Below are 25,922 nucleotides of genomic sequence, written 5' to 3'. Positions count from 1 at the left end.
AAATTCACAGGAAGTGGTTCATTTTATCTGTTAATGTCAGACACTTTGCAAAGTCCAAAATATTGTTATTATTTCTGTTAAACTGACTTATCTTCAAAGTCAGTTGTTACAGTGTTACAATATTTACCATAGCTTCTGAGATTACACTCTAGGTAGTGATCTTATCTTTTTCTTATAATGTCTGGCCTTTATTCTGGATTTTACCTTTTTTAAGGAATAACATGAAGTGATTTCTGCTGCCATAGATGTTTTAAGTCCTAACAGTTTCTTCTTTCTTGCCTCTCCTATTGAGTTTTTTATTTACACAGATGACCTCTAGGAAATCAGCAAACAGACTTCTTTCCTGGGAACTCAGCTTCCCTCCCTTCCCCCCAAGTTCTGTTGTTTGGAAAATCATGAACCACTGTTTAAACTAGAATGATTTCCATCACACCTTCTCACTACTACTGCATTTTAAAAGTAGTTTTAAAAGTGTAGAGGATAGGTTTGCCAAAAGAATCAGGTTCAACTAAGAAAATATGTACACTACTTTGACTCAGTAAACTCATACTCGGTATGGTTCATCTTCTTCATATTTACTTTTGCCCATATTAGAAAACAATTAGCTTACTAAACAAATTTGAGTATTTGGGAAGAAAAAATCTACTTTGAGTCTCTCTCATTTGACTAAGAATTACATGATATTTGATAAGCTTGTTTAAAAATGGACATATCCAAATATTATTGTAAACACCCATTGATTTGTTTTACCTGCAATATAAGTATTTTACTTAGTTGGCTTACATAGTAGCTAATAATATTTGTTAATGTAATTTAACTGCTGTGAACCTTTACTGAACAAATATTGAAATTTATACAAGTCAAAGAAAGAGAATCTCTAATGACTTTTGTAAAAGCTTCCATTTAATAGTTAAGGAGAAAAGTTTATATGACATACCAGATGCAATTAACAGTAGATTTTACATTTAATAAAAAGAAAGAAGCATATGTATTTGCTTTATTCATTCCATCATAATTTGCATTAGAGCTGTGGGTGTTTAATGAGCAAATTCCAGCTAAAATGCTATATTGATTTTCTAAGTGAACTTTGTAATAGCTATCTACCTTACAAAAGCTCACTGTTTACAATTGTTTTCTTCACTAAAAACTAAAAATGTTTTAGAATTGATGAGTTTAGCATAATGATTCTTTTAAAATAGAGAGCTCTTTTAGAGTATGCAGGGGTTTTAGTTACAAGGAGAAAGATGTTATTAAATTATTCCAAAGCAAATCAAGTTTATGCGACTAAATAGTAGTGTCATATTTGTAAATATTACAATGTTTGCAAGTATTGGAAAATAATCCCATCTTCTTAATTTAACAATATAGGATTTAAATATTTTAACTATTGAATGTCTTTATAGGTACATGAATTAGTAGATTACTCAATTCATTTTAGCTTAATATTTGACTATTCATACTTCGGTTTTGTGTGTCATTTTCTTTCTTGAAACATGAGTTCTATAAGAATTTGTGTTTCTTTTTGGTCAGGCCTCAAGGTAAACAGGATAGGGTTGTTTGGTGCACCACTGGAAGGTCTCCAAGAAAAACCTCATGGTGTGACTAAGTAGCTGGATCACTTTTTGCATTGGATCAGGCATCAAGTCAGTGTGCCAGTATGGGGCTGGTATTTTGCAGAATATGCCGTGTCTGGAGTGGGACTCAGGAGCCTGATTTGGTTATCTCAATCATTCTTCACCTGGCATTTTTAAGAAGCATGGGGATGATAATCTGGATATTCTTCTCTGTTTTTAATATGGAGGATTATTTTGTTACTTTCGCTCATAGATTTATCACTGGACAATTTATACTGCACATGCTTTCCTAAATACAACACAAACTGTTTTGGTTTGCTGCTACATTGCACTCCAAAGGTGTATGTATTTGAGTCATTTATTTGAAGAAATCTTGTGGTCCTTATGATCCTAAATTTGTGACTAAGCTCTGTCTGAATGGTGAACGTTATTGTTTGGACTACCTGCAATTGTGTAAATGCTATAATATTCTATAGAGCATTAAAAAAAAAACAGAATTTCTAAAATATTAAGCAGAGTCAGAAATTTATTGGCATTGGCTAACAGAAATGTCTAATCTAAATTCAGCACAAGCTTTGGCTGGAAATGGAATCAGGTGAGTTAGACTTCCATAGTCCATTAAAATGAGTTAGATGAGGACTTTTTTATAACTTAGTAGTTTCTTGTTGTCAGTGTGCTACATGGTATTGAAATGCCACGTAGCTAAGTTTCTTTTTTTTTTTTAAACTTCGATTACTGTGCAGGCATCTTACATGATTTTTACACTCTTCCTATTCTGTTTTAATATGATTTGCAATATAATTTCTAAGAAATAGAAGCAAAAGCCAAACATTTCTAGTTTATATGGAACTCTACTATATTTTTCATATAATTGGTGGATCTGATGAGTGGAATATTTATTCCAATGCCTTAATTTAGTGGAAGTATAAGAAAATAACAAGAAGGCATTGCCCAATTTAAGCCACTTTTCTACAGCCAATAGTTAAAAGACATTATTTGATGATGAACTTTTGGGTGGGGGAAATGGTCACTGTACAAGGCAGTTAGCCTATAGCCTATATCAGAGGTGGTAAGGTTTAAGTTTAAGTAACTTAAAAAATATATTTTTCTGGATGTTTTCACACTGTTATAGTTACATCGATTTAAAGATAAGTACACAATAATCTAGTTTAAAAACCTGTGAGATATACAATATAGTTATTATTACCACTGGCTACAGTGGTATGCTCACTGGCTACAGATATGCCAGAACTTGGTCCCTCAGTGTAGTTGTACACTCAAGATGCATTTTTACCATCAAAAAATTGTGGTTTTCTGTCCTGAGATGGGGTTGTTGCAGGGTCTGACTGAAGAAGGGGTGCACTCAAAGCAGTTAACTAATCTGGAAACTAATTAACCCCAGAAGAATAAGAAGTGTCTAATCTTCAGTTATTTTAGACAGCTTTCTATTCATTACAGCAATTGTTTTCATTAAGAAAACTGCATAATGGATCCATTTGCAGCTTTATGGAAAGGGTTCTCTGTGCAGTGTCTCTTGCATGTTGCTAGATAAGCTGACATAATTTACTGGAAAAACAATAGTAAACAAATAAATTAAGCTACAGATAGGTAATAATTGCCTTACATAATTAAACTGCTCGTGTATTGCAGATCCAACAGGGACATAGAAGTTGTGTTGTAGTTTACCCAGGCAGTCAATGCTGAGGCAGTAATTTCCCTGCCATCACAGATCTCAGCAACCTAAGTAAAAGCCTGGTCAGCTCAAATACAAGGCCCAGCTCATACAATTTGTTCTTTTTCTTGATGAGCCACCTGCCTGTGCATGTATTGGACTGATCTGCAAGTGCTGCAGTCTCACTCAGCATGAAGTTTTGCAGCAGCTTTACTTATGCCTTAGTGTTTCCATCACACATCAAGTATGGCTTTCTTGTTGTGAACAGTGCAAATTTCTTCAAGAAAAATGACATTATTCTTGTGAAACAAGTAAATATGAAAATAGGAGATAATTCAATTGATATTTGTTATTTTTTTGTGAACATTCCAAGATTTGTGCTGCCGATACTAATTTTTTTTATATTTTTTGTTTTGTTGGGACACCATTTGTTACAGCTCTGGGCTGATGTCTACACTTGCAGCTCCTCTGCAGACTTTTCTGACAAGAGGGACTGCACTTACAGATGTAACATTTAGCCTTTCCCTGTATTCTTCTGACTAATGTGCTGCTATCGTGCAGCCTTTTGCTAGACCTCTTCTTTACTCTTCAGCTAATAATACTCTTCTCCCCAGCTTGAGGACAAGAGGGTTACTTTCCTGCCTTGAACATTTTCCTGTTCCAATCTCTCCAAACTGTCTTTCTGTTCATCTTCTCACTTGTCTTAATTCCCTGGTTATCTGACCTTCTTTTGAAATGTACAAAAAACCCACTTCTTTGTTTATTTGGTTTGTTGGGAAGTTTGGGGTTTTTCTCAGTGCTGATAAGGTGTATTGTGTGCTAGCAGTATAGCTGCTACAAAGATGTACTGATGCGTTCCTATTTTTCCATTCTATGAAGAAACATAAAGTGGTTTATGTTATAACATGCTATGAAGCTTTTGTACAATCATCTGCAAAGGTGAAGTAAGAGTAAACTAATGTATAAAGGCAAAAAAGTTGATGTCAATTCACTTAAGAATGGAGGTATAAAAATGAAGAGGAACAAGGCCTTTCTTTAAGATCCTAATGATTTAAGCAGTGGCTTGGAGAGGAGCAGAGTTCTGAAGAGGGTAAGGAAGGCACCAGCAATGGCTTAGTAGAGACAGTTCTTGAGAAAAAGTTGCCAAAATTTGAAAGATACTTTAGTACAGTGTTACGAGACTGACTTTCAGTCAGCTTGGCTGACTGAATTGGGAACATAGAGAATTCTGGAACCTACAGACTTCAGTTGAGATTTTTGGAGGTGCCTGAAACAATCAGAGAGGATATAGTCCTCTGTCTTGGAGTGGCAGCAGTCTTACTATGGCATCCTGAAAGTACCTAGACATTTTGACTGCAAGGATTTTATGATGACTGTGAGGAGAGATTTGCAGTATTGCAGTGGGAAATGATGAAATATGAATAAAGATTTTAGTGGAGGCAGGGTCGAGGTAAGGATTCTGGCAGTGTGCCAGAGATGGTGTTAGACATATTGACAGGGGAGAGGCAGGAAGAAAATGTAAGCTCAGGATGAGGAATGACTTGAAGGTGTTAGTGTGCTCCCAAGGATAGACAGTAAATCTTAGTTTATTGGCACCTAATGCTCCAAGGTCCACGTATGCTGTAAGAGATAATATAACAGTATATTACACAATAAAGTAAAGGCTTGGCAGAGAAGGAAAGGTGCCATCTGTGCCATTCTTGAGATACCAGAGACAGACTATGAAAATACTGTTATTTTTCATATTTAATATCAGCATGCCACCCTGATAGGAAACAGTATCATAGTAGAAGTAGTTTTAATGGATCATTACTTTTAACTCTTGTGTCATAGAGAAAACTTGCTAATGTCTCATATGATTCTGAACTTTAAGAATTAATTTTCAATAAGGAAATATTCAGAATGCAAACCAAATCCCTTCCATGTCCTGTTTGGTTATACAGGAGCGGATGTAAAAACACATCGCTTTATTTAATTTGTTGAAGTATTATTTTTAGCAATCAAAAGTAATTTACTGTTCTGTCTGAAGTGTTATATAGAGTAATTACTCTTATCCAGAGTAATCGGAGGTCAGTGGAGAAATGTTGATTTTAGGGGACACTGGCAGAGGCCCATGGAAGTGCAGCTAATAGTGTCTTTCCCTGTCATACTTGTTTGTTAAGCATACTGCTTCCTTTTGCAGCTCTGGTGGAGGAAGTTTATTCTGCTCAACGGGAACGTGACAAAGCTGTCATGGCAAGGCTCAGGTTAGCCAATGAAGAGAGAGATGAAGCATTTCTAAGAGTCCAGCGTTTAGAAGAGTCTCTCAAAGAGTAAGTATACACTTCCTGCTCTGTTCAAAAAGGTTGCTGTGTCAGTCTGTGACTGTCATAAACTGCTCAACACTACGGAAAACTTAGTCCAAACTTCTCAACGATGAAATACAGGACTAGTATTAGTCTTAGCGTGCTATTGGTTAATTTGTTAGCCATCCTATTAGAGTGAATTTTTCTCTGGAGACATAGAGCAAGGTCAATAATTTTCACAGAAATTAAAAATATCATCAAAAGCTTTGGTATTGACTTATTCAGGGATAAATAAGACAAATGTGACATTTTATAGGGATCTTCTGACATGGAGTACTAGCATGTCAATCAGAAGTTGCAATGTATAGGAAATCAATCAAGCCTTTAAGCCCACTAGACATTTCCTTCAGCAAAAGAAGGTGTGACATAGTGGGTGACATAGTAAAAATATATGCTCTTTTTCTTATCTTTAGTGTAGGAGCAGTTTGTAAGGTAATAAGGGTATAATTAATACTTCTTAGAGTTTTATGTGTGCCATGTAAACACAACAGAAATAGGCAATCTCATGTTAAACAAAACTGTTTAATCAAGAGAAAGATCAGGAACAGTTTCATTTCTCACTTCAGGATAAAGGCAGCTTTGAAGCTACAATTTGCCTCTTCATGTACTGCTTCTTCATCCAAGTTGTGATAAACTTGGGTACCCTCTGTGGTAGCCCCCAAAAGGCTAGAGTGGCTGAGAAATTTCTCCTGTTTTTCAGCCAAGAAAAATAGAAAGCAAACAGTGAAGTTTTTCATGGTGGGAGAACAGAGCAGGTGCAGTTGTTAGTTAACTAAATGACAGGCAATTATATTTTAAATAATTGATTCTACGATGAGCAGTCTTTCATCTTTATGGCAGAAAACAAGTCGTCTTCTTTTGGGTATTTTTGTAGTTAGGGCTAACAAGTTGTTAGAATTTACATATTGAGTTTGTCACAGCCTTTAAGTATGTCTTAAAGCAAGATTAGGGGAATCAGTGCACAATTTGTTAGAATAAATGTCTACAGAGCATTATGGGTTTATATGCATCTGAAATCTTCCTTTGAGCAGCAGTCTGAGGAAATTACAAATGTACTTTACAGTTCCATATGAGGCATCATAACTGTGAGCCTTACTCCAGTCTTTTCAATTTCTGCTGTCACTCATAATTTTGTATGTTCCTAGAAAAGTTCATGTGGCCCATAACATCAAATGAAAATGTATATAAGCAATTAGCCTAAACTCAAAATCTTTGGGACTAAGTTCTGAAACTAAGTAATTATTCTAGTCAACAGACTTAGTCAATGACTTTTGGATTTCTGGAAGAAGTCATAGGTTAAGTGTTTGAGAGATGTATTGCTGCTTTTTCTGTAGTGGAATCCATAGACACACGTGTGACAGGTCACGACACTTGAATCCCTCAGAACACCATCATTTGTTTTCCCTTCTGCCCCTTCTGTCTTCTTCACTCATCTGCTGGAAAACTAACAAAGTTGTAAGCAGGAGATGAAAAACTTCATTTTTGAAGAACATATATACTGCCTTCCCCAAAAGAATGTGCTTGCATAAGGTACTGGATACAGAGGTAATAAGATAACAGTACTTGCTTCAAAGAGTGGTCAGTAACTGCCTTGGCTGATAGCTTGGAACCAAGCTGCTATACCTTTTTGCCACCATTTAGAGAGTAGCAGTTGTTTTTTGCTGTTATCCACCTTTGGATGCTTTATGGAGAGGCCTGATACGCTGATGCCATTCAGAGGCTCAGCACTGGCGTAGGAGATTTCTCTTTGGAGAACGCCAATCCAACACAGCTGGAAGTTGCAGTGAGCTAATCAGCTGAGCTGTTGCTGCCCTCCTGTATATTTTGCAAGGGTGCTCATCAGGCTTCTCTGGTATTTGCTGTCATGACAGCCAACACCAGGACACAGGAATGGGGTCAAAACCAACTGAAATAAAAAGAATTTTCCTAGCCAGGCTGCAAGTGTAGGATCATAGTTCCAGTATTTTTCAGGGTCTCTCATGCTGCATTACAGAGACTGAGTTGTTTGGAAGAGTCATACCCCAGTCTTTCACATACTGGGTGATGTCTCACTGAGGGCATCCTGGGCATGAACAAAATTCTTAGGCATGTCCAAAGCAGGATTGTGCCTGCTGTAGGGTCCAAAGATTTTGCTGAAGCACTTTGAAAAATATTCCATGCTTTTATTTTCATGGGTAGTTTTAGTGTCTGTCATCAGAGTAGTAAAAGAAAAATCCTATTTGACAAAAGCCACAAAGGCAGAGAGCCCAAAAGTTCCATTTGGTCACACTGTAGTTTGTTAATCATCCATGCAGCAAGTCTCTAATGGTAATGAACTAGAGGGCATTAATTGCTGTATGTAATCCTGTGAATGGGAGAAAAACTCATTCTCTATGTTTAATCTATGTTTAATCATCACGTTCATCAGATGCCTTAATATCTGCCTCTTCCGTTACCCTTGCTACTCCTTCAGCCAAACCACAAGTTTAATATCAATTACTTATGCCATATCAGACAATATAAGAAACTGCAAAAATGTCTTGCTCCATTCCACCAATTTATGTTCAATATTAACTCAGCCCACAGTGGCTGCATCCATTTGCACAACCTGGCCAAAGTCAAGCTGACCACAGCTCTTCCTTGACGCATATCAGTCCTCCTTGACAGCACCTTTAAGATAATGTGATACTTTTCCAAAAAGAGCAATGTTGTGGACAGGAAAACATTTCCCATTGTGATTATTAGTTCTGAGACTTTTGTGGGTTTTTTTGTTGTTGTTTTTTTTTTAAGAAAGTTCTTTGGTTCTTTTGAAATCTTTTTGAATCTTTGAAATCTTGGGGTGTTACAGAACCAAGAAGGCAGGGTTGCCTCCATCAGGTTCTTCTGGTCCACTGGTCTGCTTATTCTAAGGTTGCCGGATGCTTATTCATGCATCTTGCAAACAAGAAATGGTTGAGTCTCAGAATCAAGACTGCCAGAACACCAGCCTGGCTCCAGAAGTTCCAAACTGGTTCCGGTGACTGAAATCAGTTAAATTGAAGTTCTCCATTCTCAGAAGCCAAGTCAGCCCCATGAGGAAATGACTGTTCTCAACCTCTTTATTCCAAGTAGTTCATTACTGTGGCTAAACTGAATTTTTTCTGGAGTTCACCTCATCACTGTGCTAATCCTTTGGAAGAAGCAGATGATGGGATGAGCCATGAGGCACTTGGTTTATTTTCTTTAATTTTGAAGTTTCTTGTGGAATCTTGGAACTTTTCCAAATACCATTCTTAATATTTTCTTCCTGCTGCTGGCTGTTCAAAAGGTCAAGTTCTCTGTCTCAGATGTGGAGCACAGAGGTTTGGGGTTTTTTAAGGAACATTAGCTATTTGTGCCACACTCATCAAGTTTTAGAGCACAGGTCACTCTTTCCATCTGCTTTGGACTTACTCCAATCAGAGTTCTTTACAAGAGAGCAATATTGAACAGCCTGCCAACCTTTATCAAATTCTTAAATGCTTTCTTTAAGTTAGCAGCTGGAGCAATTCTGTTGTCATTGCTTAACTGAACAACCAAAAGTCTTTCAGTCCTGATGCCCCTGGGGGTTACGTTAGCAGAATGTGTGTAGAAATGGGGGGAAGAGACATCCTTGGCTACTGCTGTTTAAAATCATGAGAGATCTAAGAGAGATCTAAGGGTCACTTGCTGTCTATTGCACAGCACAGGGAGAGGCAGCAAGGCCAAATACAAAGCTCTGGATGCTCCTTTTTTGAAAAAAACTTTCACCTAAAGAAGTGTATGTACAGCTTCAAACAGATCCCTTGTGGCAGAAGTATGCTGAAAGGATTATGATAGAAGTTCCTTTTCTTTTTCCCACCCCCATTTCTCCATAAGGTGTCTTGCTACCCAACTTGCTGGCAGACTGTGTGATTTTTTTGATCCATGCTTCTTGCAGAGTAGAAGTCCTCTGGAGAAGCCAGGTCAGTTCTGCCAATTTACTTTGACAAATACAGTTTCTTTCATTGTGAATACAAACTAGCTGGAGATCCATTTTTTAAGTCCCACATGAAGTAGCACATAGAACAGTGTAAAAACGTAAAGCAGGAACTCTACAAGGAGCCAAATCAAGGAGCCAGTTCTGAGAATTTGGACTTATGATAGGTTTGTTATTTTGTGTTTTGTGTTACTTTATAAATACATGTCAAGCCCAGGAAAGGTTAGCTTTTTTACTTTGTTTTGCTTACTTCTGGTGCTGGCTGTATATGTTGGAGTAGATACTGCTTGTGAATTCCATATAAATATACCAGCTGTTGTACACTAGTAGTACATTCTGAATTATTTCTTTTTTATTTTAAGAATTAATTTCTGCCCTGGTAAATTTACTATGCCTTATATGCTGGTATCTGGAAAAACTAATGCTTTGATTTAGAAGGTGCTAGTGTGCTGTCAAGTACTTTATGATGTTTGGTAGCTAAAATCGTGGCTCCCGAGCAGTACCTATCACAGCACTCTTGAAAAAAACTGTGTGTTGCTGTTGAGTAGATGTTTAATGGTACTAGGTACATACTGTACATTAGTGAAAGGCCTTGTGTTAATAGAAGTCACCATGGAGTAATCAGCAATGGAATGGTAATGTAACTTTAATGTGCTCATTTTTCCAGAAAAGAGTTCTCTTTCACTTTAAAATAAATGTAACTGTTTTGAATAGCTTATCCATATAGCTTACCCTAGGCAAAATAAAATGCACACTATCCCATTTCTTAGATTTTTGTGCTGTCACTCACTGCTTTTGTACAGCCAGTGTTCAATGCTGTATGACTAAATTCCTTGTATCATCTTTATATTTGACAGGTCAATATATGCTCTGTTGATATAGAAAGGGATGCAAGTGCAGGTGGAGTTTTTTCAGAATTAAATAAGGGGCCTTGCAGAGAGTTAGCTTAGCTTGCTATTTTATGGAAGATATAAAATCACAATATTTTCAAGGAAACTTCAACTAGGTTTTTGTGCTCATTTTGGAAGAGAGAATTGGAAAAAGAATTACTTTTAAATGAAAAAACTCCTGTCCTGTTTCATTTGGGGTGCAGTAAAAACAACAAAAATACAACGTCAGGTAAAAGTTGTAAGCCCAGAAATAAATAAATTGCGAGCATCAGTCATTTCTATCGCTGGGGAACTTTCTTCATCTAAGCACATATGAACAATTGATCCTTGTAGTCATATATAGCAGTAAACATTAATAACTTAACAGTCTGAAGTCAGTGCTGAAGATATGGAGCATTATTGAAAGATGGAGTCGAGCAGGTGGCACTTTAATATGTTCAGTGTCATGGTTGACTCTAAAGACTAGTAGAATGAAATTACTTGAGGTTCTAAAGATTTAAAAAGCGAACTCATTTTGCTGCACTAAGGAAATGCTACTGATCAGGCTTTCTGTGTCCCTTTTTTCTAGGCTCGAAAATATTAACCCTGAAGAAAATGACATGGTAAGCCATTCTCTGAGGAGATTTCTTGATGTCAGTCTTATATCTTAGAGGCTTAAGTTCAATTGAGTGGGTTTCAAGAACTAAGATGTGGGAAAAAGAAGAATTGACACACTAATAATGTACATCTTTGCTGCAATATGAAAATTCAATAACTTCACTCAGTCAATTTACAATTCACATGTGCCTATTAATTAAAACCCTATATTAAATAAAATATATTAAAACTTCATGTCTGACTAACATATAATGCTGTTGGTAGACATTACAGGAATTACTGAACAGAATAAACAATGCAGACACAGGGATAGATATACTGAAGAATGGAGCTATAATTCTGAATCGAATACACAGGACCAAAGAACGTAAAAAGAAAATAATAGCTGAGGAAATGAATGCAGTAATAGAACAGCGGGATGCTGCTTTGTCTCAAGTAAGTCTCAAGCAAGTATATAATCACAAAATACCAAATACCTTTTTTGTTTTTTTTCTTTTTTCTTCTTTTTCTTTTCTTTACTTTTGGGGATGAAAATTATTCTGTTTACATTTCTGTGTTGAAAATCTCAAAGAGAGCCCTTGTAGTAAATAGCTGATTAATTATCAGCTGTTTCTTCATGGTAGGAGTGCCCATTAAAATGGTATCACTGTGTTTAATGAGAAAAGTTATTTTTTTTTATCTTTTGCACCTGATCACTATCTGTCTCCTTTTTCAACACGGAATAGCTTTCACTGTATTGAGTTATTAAAAAAAAAAACAATTAAGGGCTCAGTTTTGCAGTATGCTGTATTGGTATAATGCATAGGGTGACAGTTAACTGGGACACAATGTAGATGGCAGAAATACATTTTAAAGGAAGATAATGGGAACACATGCAACAGTGCAAGCGATTCCTCCCTTTGTTGCTTTACATTCGGGAGATGAAAATCAGCATGTGGTTCTTGACTCTCAAAGTCTTATACTTCTGCTACATGACTTGAAAGAATCTGAGATCCTTCTTCTACTTGGATTCCTTCCTAAAATTTTCTATTTTCACAGAACATTATTGTCTTCATTCTCCTCATCATGAAGGGAATCTTGTTTCTTTTCCTATCTCATGGAAGAGTTTTTCTGTTGTTTTTGTTTCTTTGTTTGTTTTCCCCCCAGTTTTTCTTCCAGGATTTTAACCTAGATTTAGCTCACTAGGAACAGGCTGTAGGTAGGAGCAGTCCAAGGGGGTGATCTCCTGGGAAAAGACGATTTTGCGTAGTATGAAACTCCTTGTATATTCATCCCAGGCAAAAAAATTTGTGACTTTTCCAATAATGAAAATTTAGATTTTCAAATGAGAGTTTTCAAAGTTAGCCCACATCTAAGTTCTATTAGATTTGAAGTCTACTTTGTGATCTTGGGTGGTACTGATAATGTTGATGGAATTTGTGTTATATTGGGAAGACCTCTGGAGTCTCAGGTCCAGAGGTAAAAGAGTAAAAGCGTTCCTTTTACATACCTGTAATTTTCTCTTTTTTGCAGTCGTCATTTTTGTATTCTCTCCTACTTTAACCTTGACAACTCCATCTGCCTTGTAATTAAAATATTTTGTGTGTCTATCCAGTATGCATTGCAAGGGATGTTTAAAGATTTTGGTGGTAGAACTTTGCTTTTTCAGTCTACTTTCTTTTGGGTTTATAATAATCATGAGCAGCAAACCTACTGGAAAACATTGAACAGTCCTAGTTCTTTCTTCTTTGCACAGAGCATATATTTCATAAGAAAAAAGCTTTCAGCAAAAGAGAAGGATTTTTTGATATTTTTAGTCTTGTTCTGTCAGTTTTTGCTTCTTTGTTGAAGTGGACTTTCTGGCATACTTGGACCATAATACTTTTATGAATTGCAATAGAATTTCATTTTAATATACATTGTAATTAAATTGATTTTTAAGCTGCCTGTTTAAGGAGTAGTCTTTTCCAAGTAGTCATCTTGGAAATTTGTAAAGATAATTATTTTATATAGTAATGGCACAAGTGCCACAAGTGGCAAAGCCATCTTTAGAGCTGTCAGCAAAAAGCACGGGTGATGTTAAGTAGATAGTACAGCTGAAAAAATTAAATTAGTAAAATAATAAATCCCCTCCAAATGAGAATTTAAATATTTGGTGCTAAGTTACACCACTGTGGTACTGCTTGCAATTCATAATGCCATAGTTTTAAATTAATTATTATTAATAGAACTTTCTTCATGTGTTTTCACATATGTGGTGGTTTTATGGCTCTAACTCTTGAATCTAGAAAATTGAAGCTACCATTTCAGCCTGTGTTTCTGGCTTGGTGGTTCCCTGGGAATTCATACCGTACTTGAGTTATTAGTAGTCTTTTGCTAACATCGCAATAGTGGTAGTTATTACAGTGCTAACAGTAAGAACAATAGGAGAGAGATTCCTACAGTAGACCACAAAGGGATAGATATAATTCAGGGGATGTATATGCTTAGCATAACAAATGCAAATTATTGGAACTTAGATCTGAGGTCGCCTCAGATGTTCTTAATATCTGCAAGTTAAAGTCTTTTTTTCTTTGGTGGGAGTGACATCAGATGGGGGCTGGGAATTGATCTGAACAAGATAAGTCAAAGCAGAAAGAAAGTAGACCATTCTCATGCTGTCCTATGCCCCCGTAAAAGGCATTTTTAAAGTTGAGAAGTCACTGGGCAATGGAAGCTAAATGCTTTATGACCCGCTGTGTGAACACGGTGTTGCTCTGTTCCTGCTTGCTGTTGTGTGGTGCTGGAGGCAGCAGTGTCATCTGAGTGACCACCATAACCGGTTCTGTGTGACAGAACTACGTGTGTGATTACAAGGGTTTGGACTGGCTGCGTGTAATGAAGCTGTATCTGTTATCCTTCTTTGTGGTTTTCTGTACAATAGCCTGGCATTTCACAGTTGAGCAAAGTAATATAAGTAGTAGAACTTTTTTGATTTTCCTTTTAGGATTTCTGATTTTTCTCAGTAAGAAACAATAACACAAAAGCCTTCACAGCTGCAACACATTGCTGTGTTCTCAGGTAAGGAATAGGTTACATTGTGAAAGCGTTGACATGCCATAAACTCTGCATTTCTATAACCAAGAAAATGGAGATTCCTTTCAACTAGTCTTTTGAAATGCAGTTTTGCAATAATTTTTCTGGCAATTATACTATTAAGTTGCATTTAACTGGACTGCCATTGCAGCATACTTGATAGTGGTTATCTAGATGTGATTCTTCTATTTGAATTTTACTTGAATAATGTTTTCATTCTTCAAAAAGTGAATAGCACTGTCCATGTTTTGGAAAGGTCATGAAAATGTGCTTTTGAGATTTCAAATGCGAATGTTACTTCTTACTAGGAAGCAGAGAGAGGCACTTCTATCACTGTATTGAGCTGTGCATGTTTATGTAATCTTAGATCATTCACTAGATTGCTGAGCAAATATGCAAACTACTTTTTGTATGTGTGAAAACAAATAAAATGGTATAAACTCAAATATTTGATACTACTTTTAGTATGTATTTTCAAGTGAATAAAAACCAAACAACTAAAGCGTGGCTAAACATTGACATCCATCTTCTCCTGTACCAACCCCCTTAAAAAAACAAACTCAACTGTTTGGTTGTATTTGCTAAGATATGTTTGTTAGGGAACTGATATTGTGTTATACTGGGGAGCTTGAGTCTGTTTTCTGACTGATCCACTGAAAGGAAAATGGGGAAAGATCCTAACTGTCATGAGAAATAAAACATCATTTTCTTGTCTGTAATGTTCAGTTTTGTCTTAACCCATTCAAGGAAAAAACTTATTTGTCCAGTTGGTTTTACTATAGTTCTGCCTTTCTTCAAAAATCTTCCTTTCTTGAGTAATCCAGTTAGTGACAGAAATTTAATAAAGATTACATATAGCATACTCACATAGTGTGATCCTCATAAAATGCTTTAAAGAATTGATTTCCAGCAGGAGGCAATAAAGTGCAATGTCTCAAACAACCACCTATTAACCACATCACACCTTATGGACAGGAATGTTAATATGATTACAGGGTTGGCAGCTGAAGCTGAGGACTTGAGGAAGTCATTACAATTACCTTCTGGTTTAGAGAAGAAACTGGACCTTTTAATTGGTACGGCTTGAAGGAAGTGCTTTTTTAAAGCTAAATAAGATACAGCTTATAGTTCAGGAGATCATGTGTTTGGTAACATTTTCAGTCGTAACCTTCATCCTGTAAGTGTATTTTTAAAATTGGTACCAGTCAGTTCTGTACAGAGTTTTAAATATTAAAGGTGTAGAATATGTTGCAAAGGAAAAACAGTAGTTTTATGGCTGGCAAAGTACCATCTGTAATACACTGATCTTGAAGCAATAACATAACTGGCAAGCAAACCTGGTTTTACAGCTTTGAATAGTTTGATCACATCCTGCTGTGCAGGAACATGCTTATGACTGTTCATGTAAAAAAATTGGCATGCACCCAGTTGCTCATCTGAAGCAAGTTCAAGTACCTTTCTCCATTTTGAGGCACTGTCTTGGCAGCAAGCAACAATTTATCGTCACTGAAAACAAAGATGAGAAGCACTCTGCTTGACTGCACATCATTATCAGTTTCGACTAATGACTAATAACTGATGAACATCTTTACTAAAAACACACCAGCATCTTGCTAACTTTTTTTTACATTCACTTCAGTTTCCCTCCATTTACACCGAATAAGGTGCAGAGCCCACAAAGCATTAAGGCATTCTCAGCACATGAGTGAACAGCTCTTATTGAAGTAATAAACGCAAGAGCTGTATGAAGTGTAAAAACAACAAAAGCATATGTTAATGGAAAAAAAAATTATATAAAGATCTTGGGTGCTTGGTAGGAGAATACCCAGATGACAGGTTACAATGCTTCGTATCTTAGAATAGAGGTCACCAGTTTGCAGTCCACACCACACCACAGATTGGGATGTTGTTTTTAGTAATTTGAATTAGCAGTTCAGTTTTAAACTCTGTATTTTGGTATCCTTTGATGCTTCCTGGTTGAAGATACTGATTGAGTTCTTGGTTGACAGGAGCACATTTTACAGGTGTTCTGCCAGGATGGTTCCCCTACTACCTTCTCCCTTTTGCCACTAATATTTGAGAAAAGGAAAAGAAAAGGTTGGAAGCTGTATTCATCCTGTTCTTTGCACTGTTTGTGAACCAGACAGCTTCTGTGGGGTACTAATGATTTTGGCCATGGGCTTATTTGAGGAAAGAAGTGAAGGTAAAGGGGGTGTTTATTATAATCTGAGGATTCAAGGACCGTACTGGTTCACTGTTATGATTGGTTTCCTTTGGGCAGACAACAGAAAGTTCCTGTTGCCCTCATTTGCAGTGCTTTTCTATGCAAGGCAGAAGATGAATGGGCATGGGGAAATTACTTGCAAGCAGGATGGTTAAACAGAGAAAGATGAGCTATCTGCAAGATGCCCCCTTTGCCCTGCAAATTTAGTCTAAGTCCTGATAATGAGCAGTGGGAAAGTGTAATAAAATCTAGAATAGTTTTTAAGAATAATAATTTCAAATTAAAAGTTGCACTGTGATTGCAGGGAGAAAAGAAATAGGAGTTGAAGAAAACGTTTTCAGTTTTATTGGTATTCACATCAGTGGGCTGAGGTAAACCTCACAGATGTCTCTTCTTTGGAGATCATGCTGACTAAAAGGGATTCTGAAGAAAGATCACAAAAAGCCAAGTTACACAAGCAGTTTTTGTGATTAGCAATATTAGTTTTCCGTTTGATTGCTTTGAACTGGAAGAGTGCTTTATAGTGTCACATTTCATTTACTGTGTACCTAAATTAAGATAATCCTTTGAAAGTCTGACTAAATCCATGTTTTAGGAAGTTCATGTTGTACTGAACATGGTTAAATACATCTTTTCTTCACTCCTTCTCAGAATAAACCAAGAGATTCCCACTGATTACAGAATTTCAAAAGTGCCAAACAGGGCCAGTGACTGCTGTACTAGGGAGGCATGGAGTAAAACTATTTGGAATGTTGTGGTGAGAATATCAAGGATCTCACAAAAATGTAGCTCTTGCCTACTTGGCTGCTTACTTCTTCTAAAAACAAACCCAGCTTGAAAAATTAGAATGATTCTTTACTTTCTGAGACGATTAGGTATGCTCTGCCTGTAACTCAGATATATTTGTGCTAGCTTCAGCATTAATATTTTCCAGGGGGATACTCAGTTAAATATTTGGCTGCATTCAGATGAGTAAAGTATTTTTTTCTTCTCAAGGAGGAATTTTAGTCCACTGGAAACTAAAGTAGAGAGGAAATTGGCCAAAGAGAATCCTCTTGAAGTCTTGCATTGGGTTTTCTTATTTGCACAGAATGTTCCCCAAAAGAATATCACCTGTTTAATCTTCCATCGTGGTGCTCTGTTTTCTTGGATCGCTATGAAACTTCTCAACACATTAAAAAAAGCTGGGGGGAGATGAGATGTTCAGACAGGATGACAGGTGAAGATTTGAGGGCATTATACATTTTAGTGTGCCATGTCAGCCGGTCTCTTGCATTGCTGTAACAATGGTTTCTCTGTAGGCAGGTAGCTGTTAGTAGGGCACCACACTCCCTTTTATTCTACTGGAGTCAAAATTTCAGTAGAGAAAGTGGGTATTTTGCAGCTTATTCCATAGTCTGACTTCAATGAGGCTTTGCTTGAATGAGGTCTTGTAGGTTTTGAGTTAATGCTTCTCACAGCTGGGAGTGCACGTCAGCTGGCAGGTCATCTGTGGGAAGGCAACAAGGATCCAAAGGAAATTACCCTAAGGAGCTCTTATACCAAACTTTTGTATTTAGTTCATGAATGCTAAGTATGAGTAAATATGTAAATGTTAATGCAGTGTTTCCTTGAAGAGAGGGATTATGCTTTGTCTTTTTGATCTTCTGAAGCAAATTTTTAATTGATACTACATTTCCTCTTTTTACTACCATAAGGTTTTGGCTGAATGACACCCCGAGACACATCATTGTTTGCATTGTTAAATCACCTGTTGTTCCTCTGCAAACAGTGTGTTGTGCAGAATTCAGAAAATACGTCTGCATAATATTTGAGGGCATGATCAAGCCTTGTGTCTTTAATTGTAAACATTAATGAATTTCCAGTCAAGCAGTCATCTTTTCTTCAGTACCTAGGAATTCCTCACCCCTTTGAAAATGACAGTAAATTTGCATGCAATCTTGTTTGATTAATTGCTATTTGACTCATCTATCGTGGTGCTAAGCTCTAGGTCCACACAGCTTAGACTTCCAAACCAGTTTCTAGAATTAATTTGAATATTTAGTGTCAAAACGCTAGGATACAAGAGAAGAAAAATGCATTATATGCTTATTGATCACCTGTTTCAGTAGCAACAGCCCATAGAGAGAATTTTCATTATGATACAAGTGGAACTCAAATCATGTTCCTTCTGAAGAGGAGACTGAATCACTGCATCCAACAAATTCTATAGGTACCAGAACAGTACAGATACTTAAAGAAAGTTTTTCATTATACTTAACACTTTGTGTTGAATTTGATTTCAGTTTTGTTTACCTGTTAGATAAAATGTCTCTGATATTTCTAAAATTAAAAAAAAACCAAACCACCTACCCATCATGTCTTTCCTATCAAAAGCTGTTTTCATAGGCAACTTTCTAAGAAACCTTTCTGAAAAAATGCTTTGTTATTTTGGATGCCCAGATGAGTTTGTGTAGAAATTGTTTTTGTAGGTGACAAACAAGTTTTTTGTGTTTCATATTTTTATTGCATGTGGAGCCTGAAAAGGTTAATATATATCTGTGTATGTATTTCCCTCCTCACTCTTACCCACTTGCCTCTTCTGGAATGTTAACAGTTCCAACATTGTGGTTCATTATGCAAGCAGTTCATTAGCAAGCAGTGTGAACAAATAGGAATGTATGTGGCATATGAAGTAGTTCTCAGCATCAGACATCCACATTAACATGTTTTAAGGTGTGCATTGCTTTTTTTTTTCCTTTTGTTTTTTACTTTGCACTAGCTATACTCAACTCCTGTGAACTGAATACTCATTTATGAACAAGATGCATTCCTGGAGTGCATCTCTGGCTTTGCTTTAGTAAAAGAAAGGAATCCAGTTCATGTTCTCAGATAGCACTCCAGGGAGAAAAACAAAGTGTAAGAAGTAGAGACAGGTGAGAGAGATTGCAAATTGCACTCCCCAGTCAAAGTAACATGCACATTGGGTTTCTTCAGTGAAAATTTCTGAGTCATTGAGACCTTCACATAAAAGTTCAGAACTTCATTATTGATAAGTATATAAAGAGAATAAAATAATTAATTAAAAAAACTGTTTTTAAAAATAGTTAAATTAAAGCTCTGCTGGTGTATTATGTGAAATGAGATTACTTCAACGACCAGCTCTATTTTAAAAATAGCTAAAGGGAAGTAAAAGCCAGTAGTGTTCCTGGAGAAAGTAGTCCAATGCAGTTATTTTCATTGTTTTTACTCTGAAAATGATTAGACTACTTTATGAACTTGGTTCCTTCAAGGAGAGACAGGTTTCAGAATAGTAGCATGGACTACAAATAAAATCACACACACAATGTCAAGTTTGGATTTCACTGGGCAGTGGGCCTGCCTTCAAAGGACATCAGCCGAGCTGTATTGCTGATCATGCCACTACCACATCATTAGTAGTTGACTTAGAATACTATGAAACCAGGGGGTAAGGAGAATGGATAGAGCTGCTTTGGGGTTTTTGTTACATTTTTTTTCCAAGAGTCTCTAAAGTGAAATATTGACCTATCTTCTGTCACTGCAGTACGCTCCAGAGTCATCCTTATAATGGAACGTATGTACTAAGCAGTAACGAGAGGTAGTAAGCAAGGAAGTTTGGGTCAGGGAGTAACAGAGGATGTAAGGAAAGTTACTGTAATGATTATAAACTGATTAATCATTTTCAACAATGTGGCAGATGATTGTGACTGAAATGTAGGACAAACCTTTTTGTTACTTCAGTTTCTGTCTAGCTTTTTAATTGTTTTTAAGTGAACCTGTCACAATTAAAACAACAATTTTCCCTCTTACGCTGAATTGCTTATTACTTGATTAACACCTTTCTCTACTGTTACCAAAGTTTAGGTGAAACCCAAAAAGTAGAGAAGAGTGGCTATGAACACATTGCTTTTAGTTATCTCATGAGATAACTTGTCACTAACAGGTAATATTTCCTTCCAAGTCATGTTGTAATCATGATGAAAAATTTTATACCTCAGACAGAGGTTGTTTTACAGATCCCAACTGTAGGAAACAGGTGCCAGGATTTGCCAGGTAATGAGCCAGGCCGGTGCCCAGTCTCACCTGTGCCCAGTTAGGGCTGGCCCCACTGGGCATGCTCAAGACCTAGGGCCAATAAAAGGTGAGGCTGGGTGTAGCCAGGCAGCTCATTCCTGAGCAGGATTGGTGCTAGGCTGGTCGCAGTTAGTCCTCATAGCTAACTAAGATCACCAATAGCTCCTGTCTCTGGTCTCGGTTCTGAGCTCCCACTCTCGACGATGTTCGGTTCGTGCAACACCAACAATGTTAGGAAACAATAGATTTCATTTTTTTGTCTGAAAGAGCTGTGCTGGGTGCTGGATAAACCCTCTCTGTGAGTTTATCTCCAGCTTCTGCAGTTTTGAGAAAAAGTATTTTCTCAATCTCCAAGCATGTTTTTCAGCCTTACTGCTTGAGGTCCTGTTCACAATCAAAATGTTAGGACTTTAACTGAATCCCAGTCTGCCAAACTATTCTTAAAAGTCTCACTGTTAAAATGAAAGCATCCAGTGCCAGCCTCCCAGAAGAAACAGCAAAATCCTTGTTAATCCTTTGTGCTAAGTAGTCATATCAGCCTGCTTACTACTTTATGGCCAGCCAGCAGCTGTGTGTCTTGTTACATGTTCTCTTTATGTCATGTGTGTTGTTTTCTATGGTATCCAGACACTTCTCAGCAGTAGTCATGCATTTATCCGTTTTGTTTGTTTTGGCAGGCAGACCCATCACTTTGCTTTCAGAGGTTGTCATAACATTCTTCTATTTTTGTGTTTTTCTTAATTTTTTTTTTTCTGCTTTTTTTTTCTACCCTGTTCAAATGAGGGATAGAATCACCAAGAAGCTTTGAATTGGATGAGGGCAATGTTGGTTCCTGCACATGTCAAAAGCAGCTGCATTTAGGTTTAAGCATTTCTGCTTTTCAGTAGCTATCTGAAGGCTTTTAGGAGGTTGTTAATACAAAGATTTATGGTCAATCACCTTGAGAGGTATGCATGGATTTGGGTGGCTAGTCACACAGAACCTGTAAAACACTTCAGGGAAGCTTAAAATTTTTGTTTAAAAGTTAATTTTTTGTTAAAATGTTGTTACAGAGGCAATCACTTGAGATTCAAGCGCTACTTAATATTTGAAAAATCATATTTGTGTACCAAAATCATACAGACATTTCTCTGTGCTGCTGAAACTGAGCAATAGATTATTTCTAAATGTGGGGGGTTGTTTCAGTTTTTCAGAACTTTTGTTTACTTGCTTAAAAATGTCTTTTTGGGGTGTCTGTCTTCTATGTATGATTCATTTTAAGCTTGTGCAAAGCTGATTAGTTTCTTAATTTTTTAATATTTTTTTTCCATCTTTCAGTGCGTGTAAGAAAATTTGAATATATGTCTGAAATGCAAATTTTATATATTTCCTGTTACCTTGATCATTGTATTGGTGAGAAAGAAGCTGATTTCACAGTAGCGTTTGAAGATACATAATTACTCCTTTTTCACTTATTCCCAAACTGTTAAATCACAGATACTAGTGTTGCTTTCAGATATCTTTAGTGTCAAAGTTTCCTAAAAAAGGATGTTACTCCCTCAGAGAAAGAGAGAATATTACTGATTCAGGTCACTTATTCAAAAAGTGTTTCTTATCCCTGACATATCTGCAGAGCTTTGTACTTTCACTGCCTTAGTTAGCTGTTGTAGTTTGTTGTGATCTCTGGTCTATAGTAACTTTTATTACACATTCAGAGCAGTTTTGGGAGAACACATTGTGCAACAAAAAAATGAAAAACTGCCACCTAAGCAGCTGATGGCTCAATTAAGAATATAGTATTTATCAGGACAAACAGATCTCGTGAACTACGAGTAACACTTGCAGTACCATTATTTCAGTATCTGAATGAGATGAAAGAACTGTGGCATCTGTACAGTGATCCATGATACTGTTCTTTCAATTAATGGGATGATATTTGAAAACAGACCAGAACTATCCTGTCATTTTGTGAAGTAAATACCAACTTAGTGTTTAGTCAGTAGTCTTGTTTGCATATGATTTTAAGAAAAATCCATTGAAAAACAGCTCATTAGAATGACAGATTTTTTACCAAATTTTGTTTTCTTGTCAACTCTTACTGGTTACATTCAATTAAACAAGGTTACTCTTTCTACAAAGGTTACCTCTGTCAGCAGCCCAGTGCCTTTTGTGTGTCTGAGAATCAGATTGCTAATTTCTAGATCTTGTTGGAGGATCAGGCTGTGAATGTGTCTTTTTAAAATTTCTCCTTTCAGACCTTCCCTACCTACTCCATTCTACTACATCTATTTTTAAAGTTTTTAGCACTGCAGATTATTAACTGGGGATAGGGAAAGGCTTTAGACAAAAGCAATTATCAGCTATCTGTCATAGTGTGCGTGTCAGATGTTTGACAAGCTGTCTCCTGGCAATGGGCCATCTGGTTGTAATGGAACTGACTGCTCTTCTGAGGAGCCAGCAAACCATGTGGTCACGGGAAGCAATAGCTCCATGTCATTTGGTCAGTTTGGTAAAGGAAATGTTTTAGGTGTAGTAATCACAATTCTGACATGGTCTTCTCTGTTGATTAAGCTTCTCAAACTTTCTGTACTACAATTTCTCATCCCATAAAACAATCAAAGTCTATTTACTAACTTCATTTAAGCACTGGGAAAAGTGATTAGTCACTGTTTTTTAAGAGTTGTTACATCACCAAATGCTTGTATAATTAAAGAAGAATGGACCTCAGAGAGGCCAAGATGACAATTGAGAATTGGAGTATGTGTACATTTTGTCATGCAGTAGAAAGGAGGAAAGATGGTGCATTTGAAGGAGCAAGACACTAAAGAAACTGGAGTGGGAAGACTTGTGTTCCTCCTTTCAAAAATGAAGAAGGAGAAATACAACAAAAAAAGCAAAATAGCTATTAAAAGAAGAAAGTTCATGGCTTTCTGAAGAGTGTGTTCCTTTTATTAAGAGTACATAATAGTGTATAGTCCTTTTATAATCTCCCTCAGAGATGTTCAGAAATTGTCTAGACACTGTCCTGGGAGACTGGCTTTAGGTAGCCCTGCTTGAGCAGGATGATTGGGAAAGATAATCTCCCCAAGTGCCTTCCAACATCAGCCATTCTGTGACTCTGTGATTATATGTCCATATTGGAAATAATATGTGTACAATCTACAATTCGTCAAGAATAAAATGTGACTTTTTTGAGCCCATGAGATGAAGAGGTGGCTGGCTACTGAGGAATCTGTCCCTATCTAATTGAAGACAAAATATAGGTAGTATGTTAGTTTATTTGCTTTTACTAAGTATGGTGACTGAAGTAGTTGATTTATTACAGCTCTGTGCGCTAACAAATAAGGCAGTAGTTAGCACTGGAGTTTAAAATGACCAAAGCTGTCTTGCAAAATAGTGTGTAAATTAGTACATGCAAGTACTAATACTAAAGTACTAAAACAGATACTAATATCATAGCAAAATAAAATCAGAACAGTATTTTAATGTTCAGCTGCTCTCGCTGGCTTCTTTGTGACCTTTCTTGCAGTATTGCTTACTACTCAACCAGGGTAGAAATTATTTTAGGTAGACAGTAGGGTATTTCAGTCCTGCTTCTCATGTAAGTAGTATACTAATACATGCTCTGCTTTAATGGCAGATTTGTTCCAAGATCTCTTTGGTATTGTTTAATTTTATTCTTTAAATATTTTTAAAGATGTTGAGATTATTTACCCTAAATTATTTTCTATACCGAAGTTTCTACTCTGAAATAGCATCTCTTTAATCTGTATGCTGGAATTGCTACCATGGATTGAGAGTAACACTGATCTTAGTCTAAGTATTACAATATTTACAGACCTTTATTCAGGGATTTAGAATTTAACTAATAAAGATTTACATTTTTTTAATAGTTTTGTCATTGCTTTTAAAAGAGAATTTTGACTCTTTAATGATCTTTACATCTTATGGTAAAATTTAATCAGTATTTCCATTTACTGAATTATTTGGGAATATTGGTAATTTGCCTTTGGAAATAACACACTGACACATGAACTAAATGAAGTTCATTGTAATGTGCCAGTTTGTAGTGTTTCCACATCTCTGCAGTGGGGTGTGTGTGTTAGCAAGGGAACTAGCATTGCCTGCTTCTCATCAGCTTACATTCTTAGTTTATATATTATTTATTAGATTTATAGGCCTGAAATTAAAAAATTGAATTAATAATGTGACTTCCATGTAAAACAGGAGTCACTTAGGAAAAAAACACTCTAGCTTAGTTGAATGTGTTTTTACTTAATTTCAGACCCAGCACAACCTCATGAATAAATGTTTTACTCCAGGTTACTGGGTTTATATTCTGATAAGAAATTACTATAATGAATGGATCAGAGGTGAGGTAAGATTGGTAACTTATATGCAATGGACACAGGCAGCTGTGAAGGTGACCCAGTTACATGGCTTCAGCAGCTCCTCTTAAGTTTCCTGCTCCAGATCAGGGGTCTGTCAGCAACCCCCCGCTAGCAGAGCTGGAATAGTGCAGTGGCACAGCCAGCTCAGGAACCCTGCTCAAATGGCCTGTGAATCACACACAGCTCGAGAACATCACGTTTTCCTTTCTCTTCTCCTTTTTATAATGAGTGTCATTGATTAGGAAAGTCTGTGTGTGCCGAGCTCTTTGAGAAGTAGATCAAGGCTGTCTTGATCCTTGAAATGTCATCACTGAAAGACAGTGTAAAAATATATAGAGAAGAGTTGGGGAGATGAGTACCACAGGGCTATTCAGTGCTGTTGAATAGCTGCACATGTAAGAATTATTAGCATGAAGAGTGGAAACAGTTAAAATTTATTGTCTGAATGTCATTAATATCTTTCTCTTTCAATTGTTCAAATGAAGTGAAAGCTGATTTTGGTGCATTTTGAAGTGTTCAGAAATAGACAGGGAAAGGAATGGTAGGAGGAAACCAAGTCATGTATACGGCCTATTTTCTGCTCTAATGGTCAGGTTCCAACTGGCTAACAGCTACAAGGAAAACAAAAAAACATTTCATTTGCATTTTGATGCATTTCTTCTTATAGCTCCTGATAGACCAAGACACCATTGCACTGCTATAAAGATGTTTACATTAAAGTGTTTCTCTTACTAATAGAATATAATTTTCCAAAGATTCATATGTGTCTGAAGCCTAAGCTCTACAAAAGCACTTCTCTTTCCTGAAATCCCAGTAGTTCTAAGCTGCTGGGCATTGTATAAATAATCATTTAAACACATTTGTCTATGGTTTGCCAGAACTTTGAAGCAAAGTATTTTCTTTCAGAGATTAGAAAGACTTAATTCAAAATTGTAATCTAATGGAAAAATCCTTCTAGTGATTATGTAGAAACTAATTCTTTATTTCTTTAAAATTATTATTTTAGGGGGGAAAAAAAAAAAAGGATAACATGTATTTATATAAATATAAGTGCTTCCAAACATCTGCAGTTCAAAGTACATAATTCACAGTGACACCAAAGGTTGGTTTGTGTTTTGACTGGATGACATTGGTATTATTTTTGTCTGCAAAGGAAAGAGTTGTGCA

The 25,922-nt window shown here is 36.5% G+C and overlaps 1 protein-coding gene and 1 long non-coding RNA gene across 6 annotated transcripts in view; one reads left to right on the top strand and one right to left on the bottom strand.

Annotated features, from left to right (window-relative positions):
• MIPOL1 (mirror-image polydactyly 1) overlaps positions 1-25,922 on the top strand; it is a 197,978-nt gene that overhangs the window by 57,058 nt on the left and 114,998 nt on the right. For 4 of the 5 annotated variants that reach the window (XM_071746097.1, XM_071746096.1, XM_071746095.1 and 1 more), the window contains 3 exons: positions 5,429-5,558; positions 11,005-11,038; positions 11,298-11,468. In XM_071746097.1, the coding sequence (XP_071602198.1) occupies positions 5,429-5,558; positions 11,005-11,038; positions 11,298-11,468 (335 nt within the window). The remainder of the gene's footprint in view (positions 1-5,428; positions 5,559-11,004; positions 11,039-11,297; positions 11,469-25,922) is intronic. The other variant, XM_071746099.1, reaches the window with a different exon arrangement.
• On the bottom strand, positions 17,185-22,823 carry LOC139797161 (uncharacterized). The gene is made up of 3 exons (XR_011726322.1): positions 22,509-22,823; positions 21,762-21,918; positions 17,185-17,800 (listed from the first exon to the last, which is right to left on the bottom strand). It is a non-coding gene; the product is annotated as an uncharacterized lncRNA (long non-coding RNA).

The sequence above is a fragment of the Heliangelus exortis genome, chromosome 5 (genome assembly GCF_036169615.1).
Source record: "Heliangelus exortis chromosome 5, bHelExo1.hap1, whole genome shotgun sequence".
Taxonomy (NCBI): domain Eukaryota; kingdom Metazoa; phylum Chordata; class Aves; order Apodiformes; family Trochilidae; genus Heliangelus; species Heliangelus exortis.
This window is presented reverse-complemented; position numbering and strand designations above follow the sequence as displayed.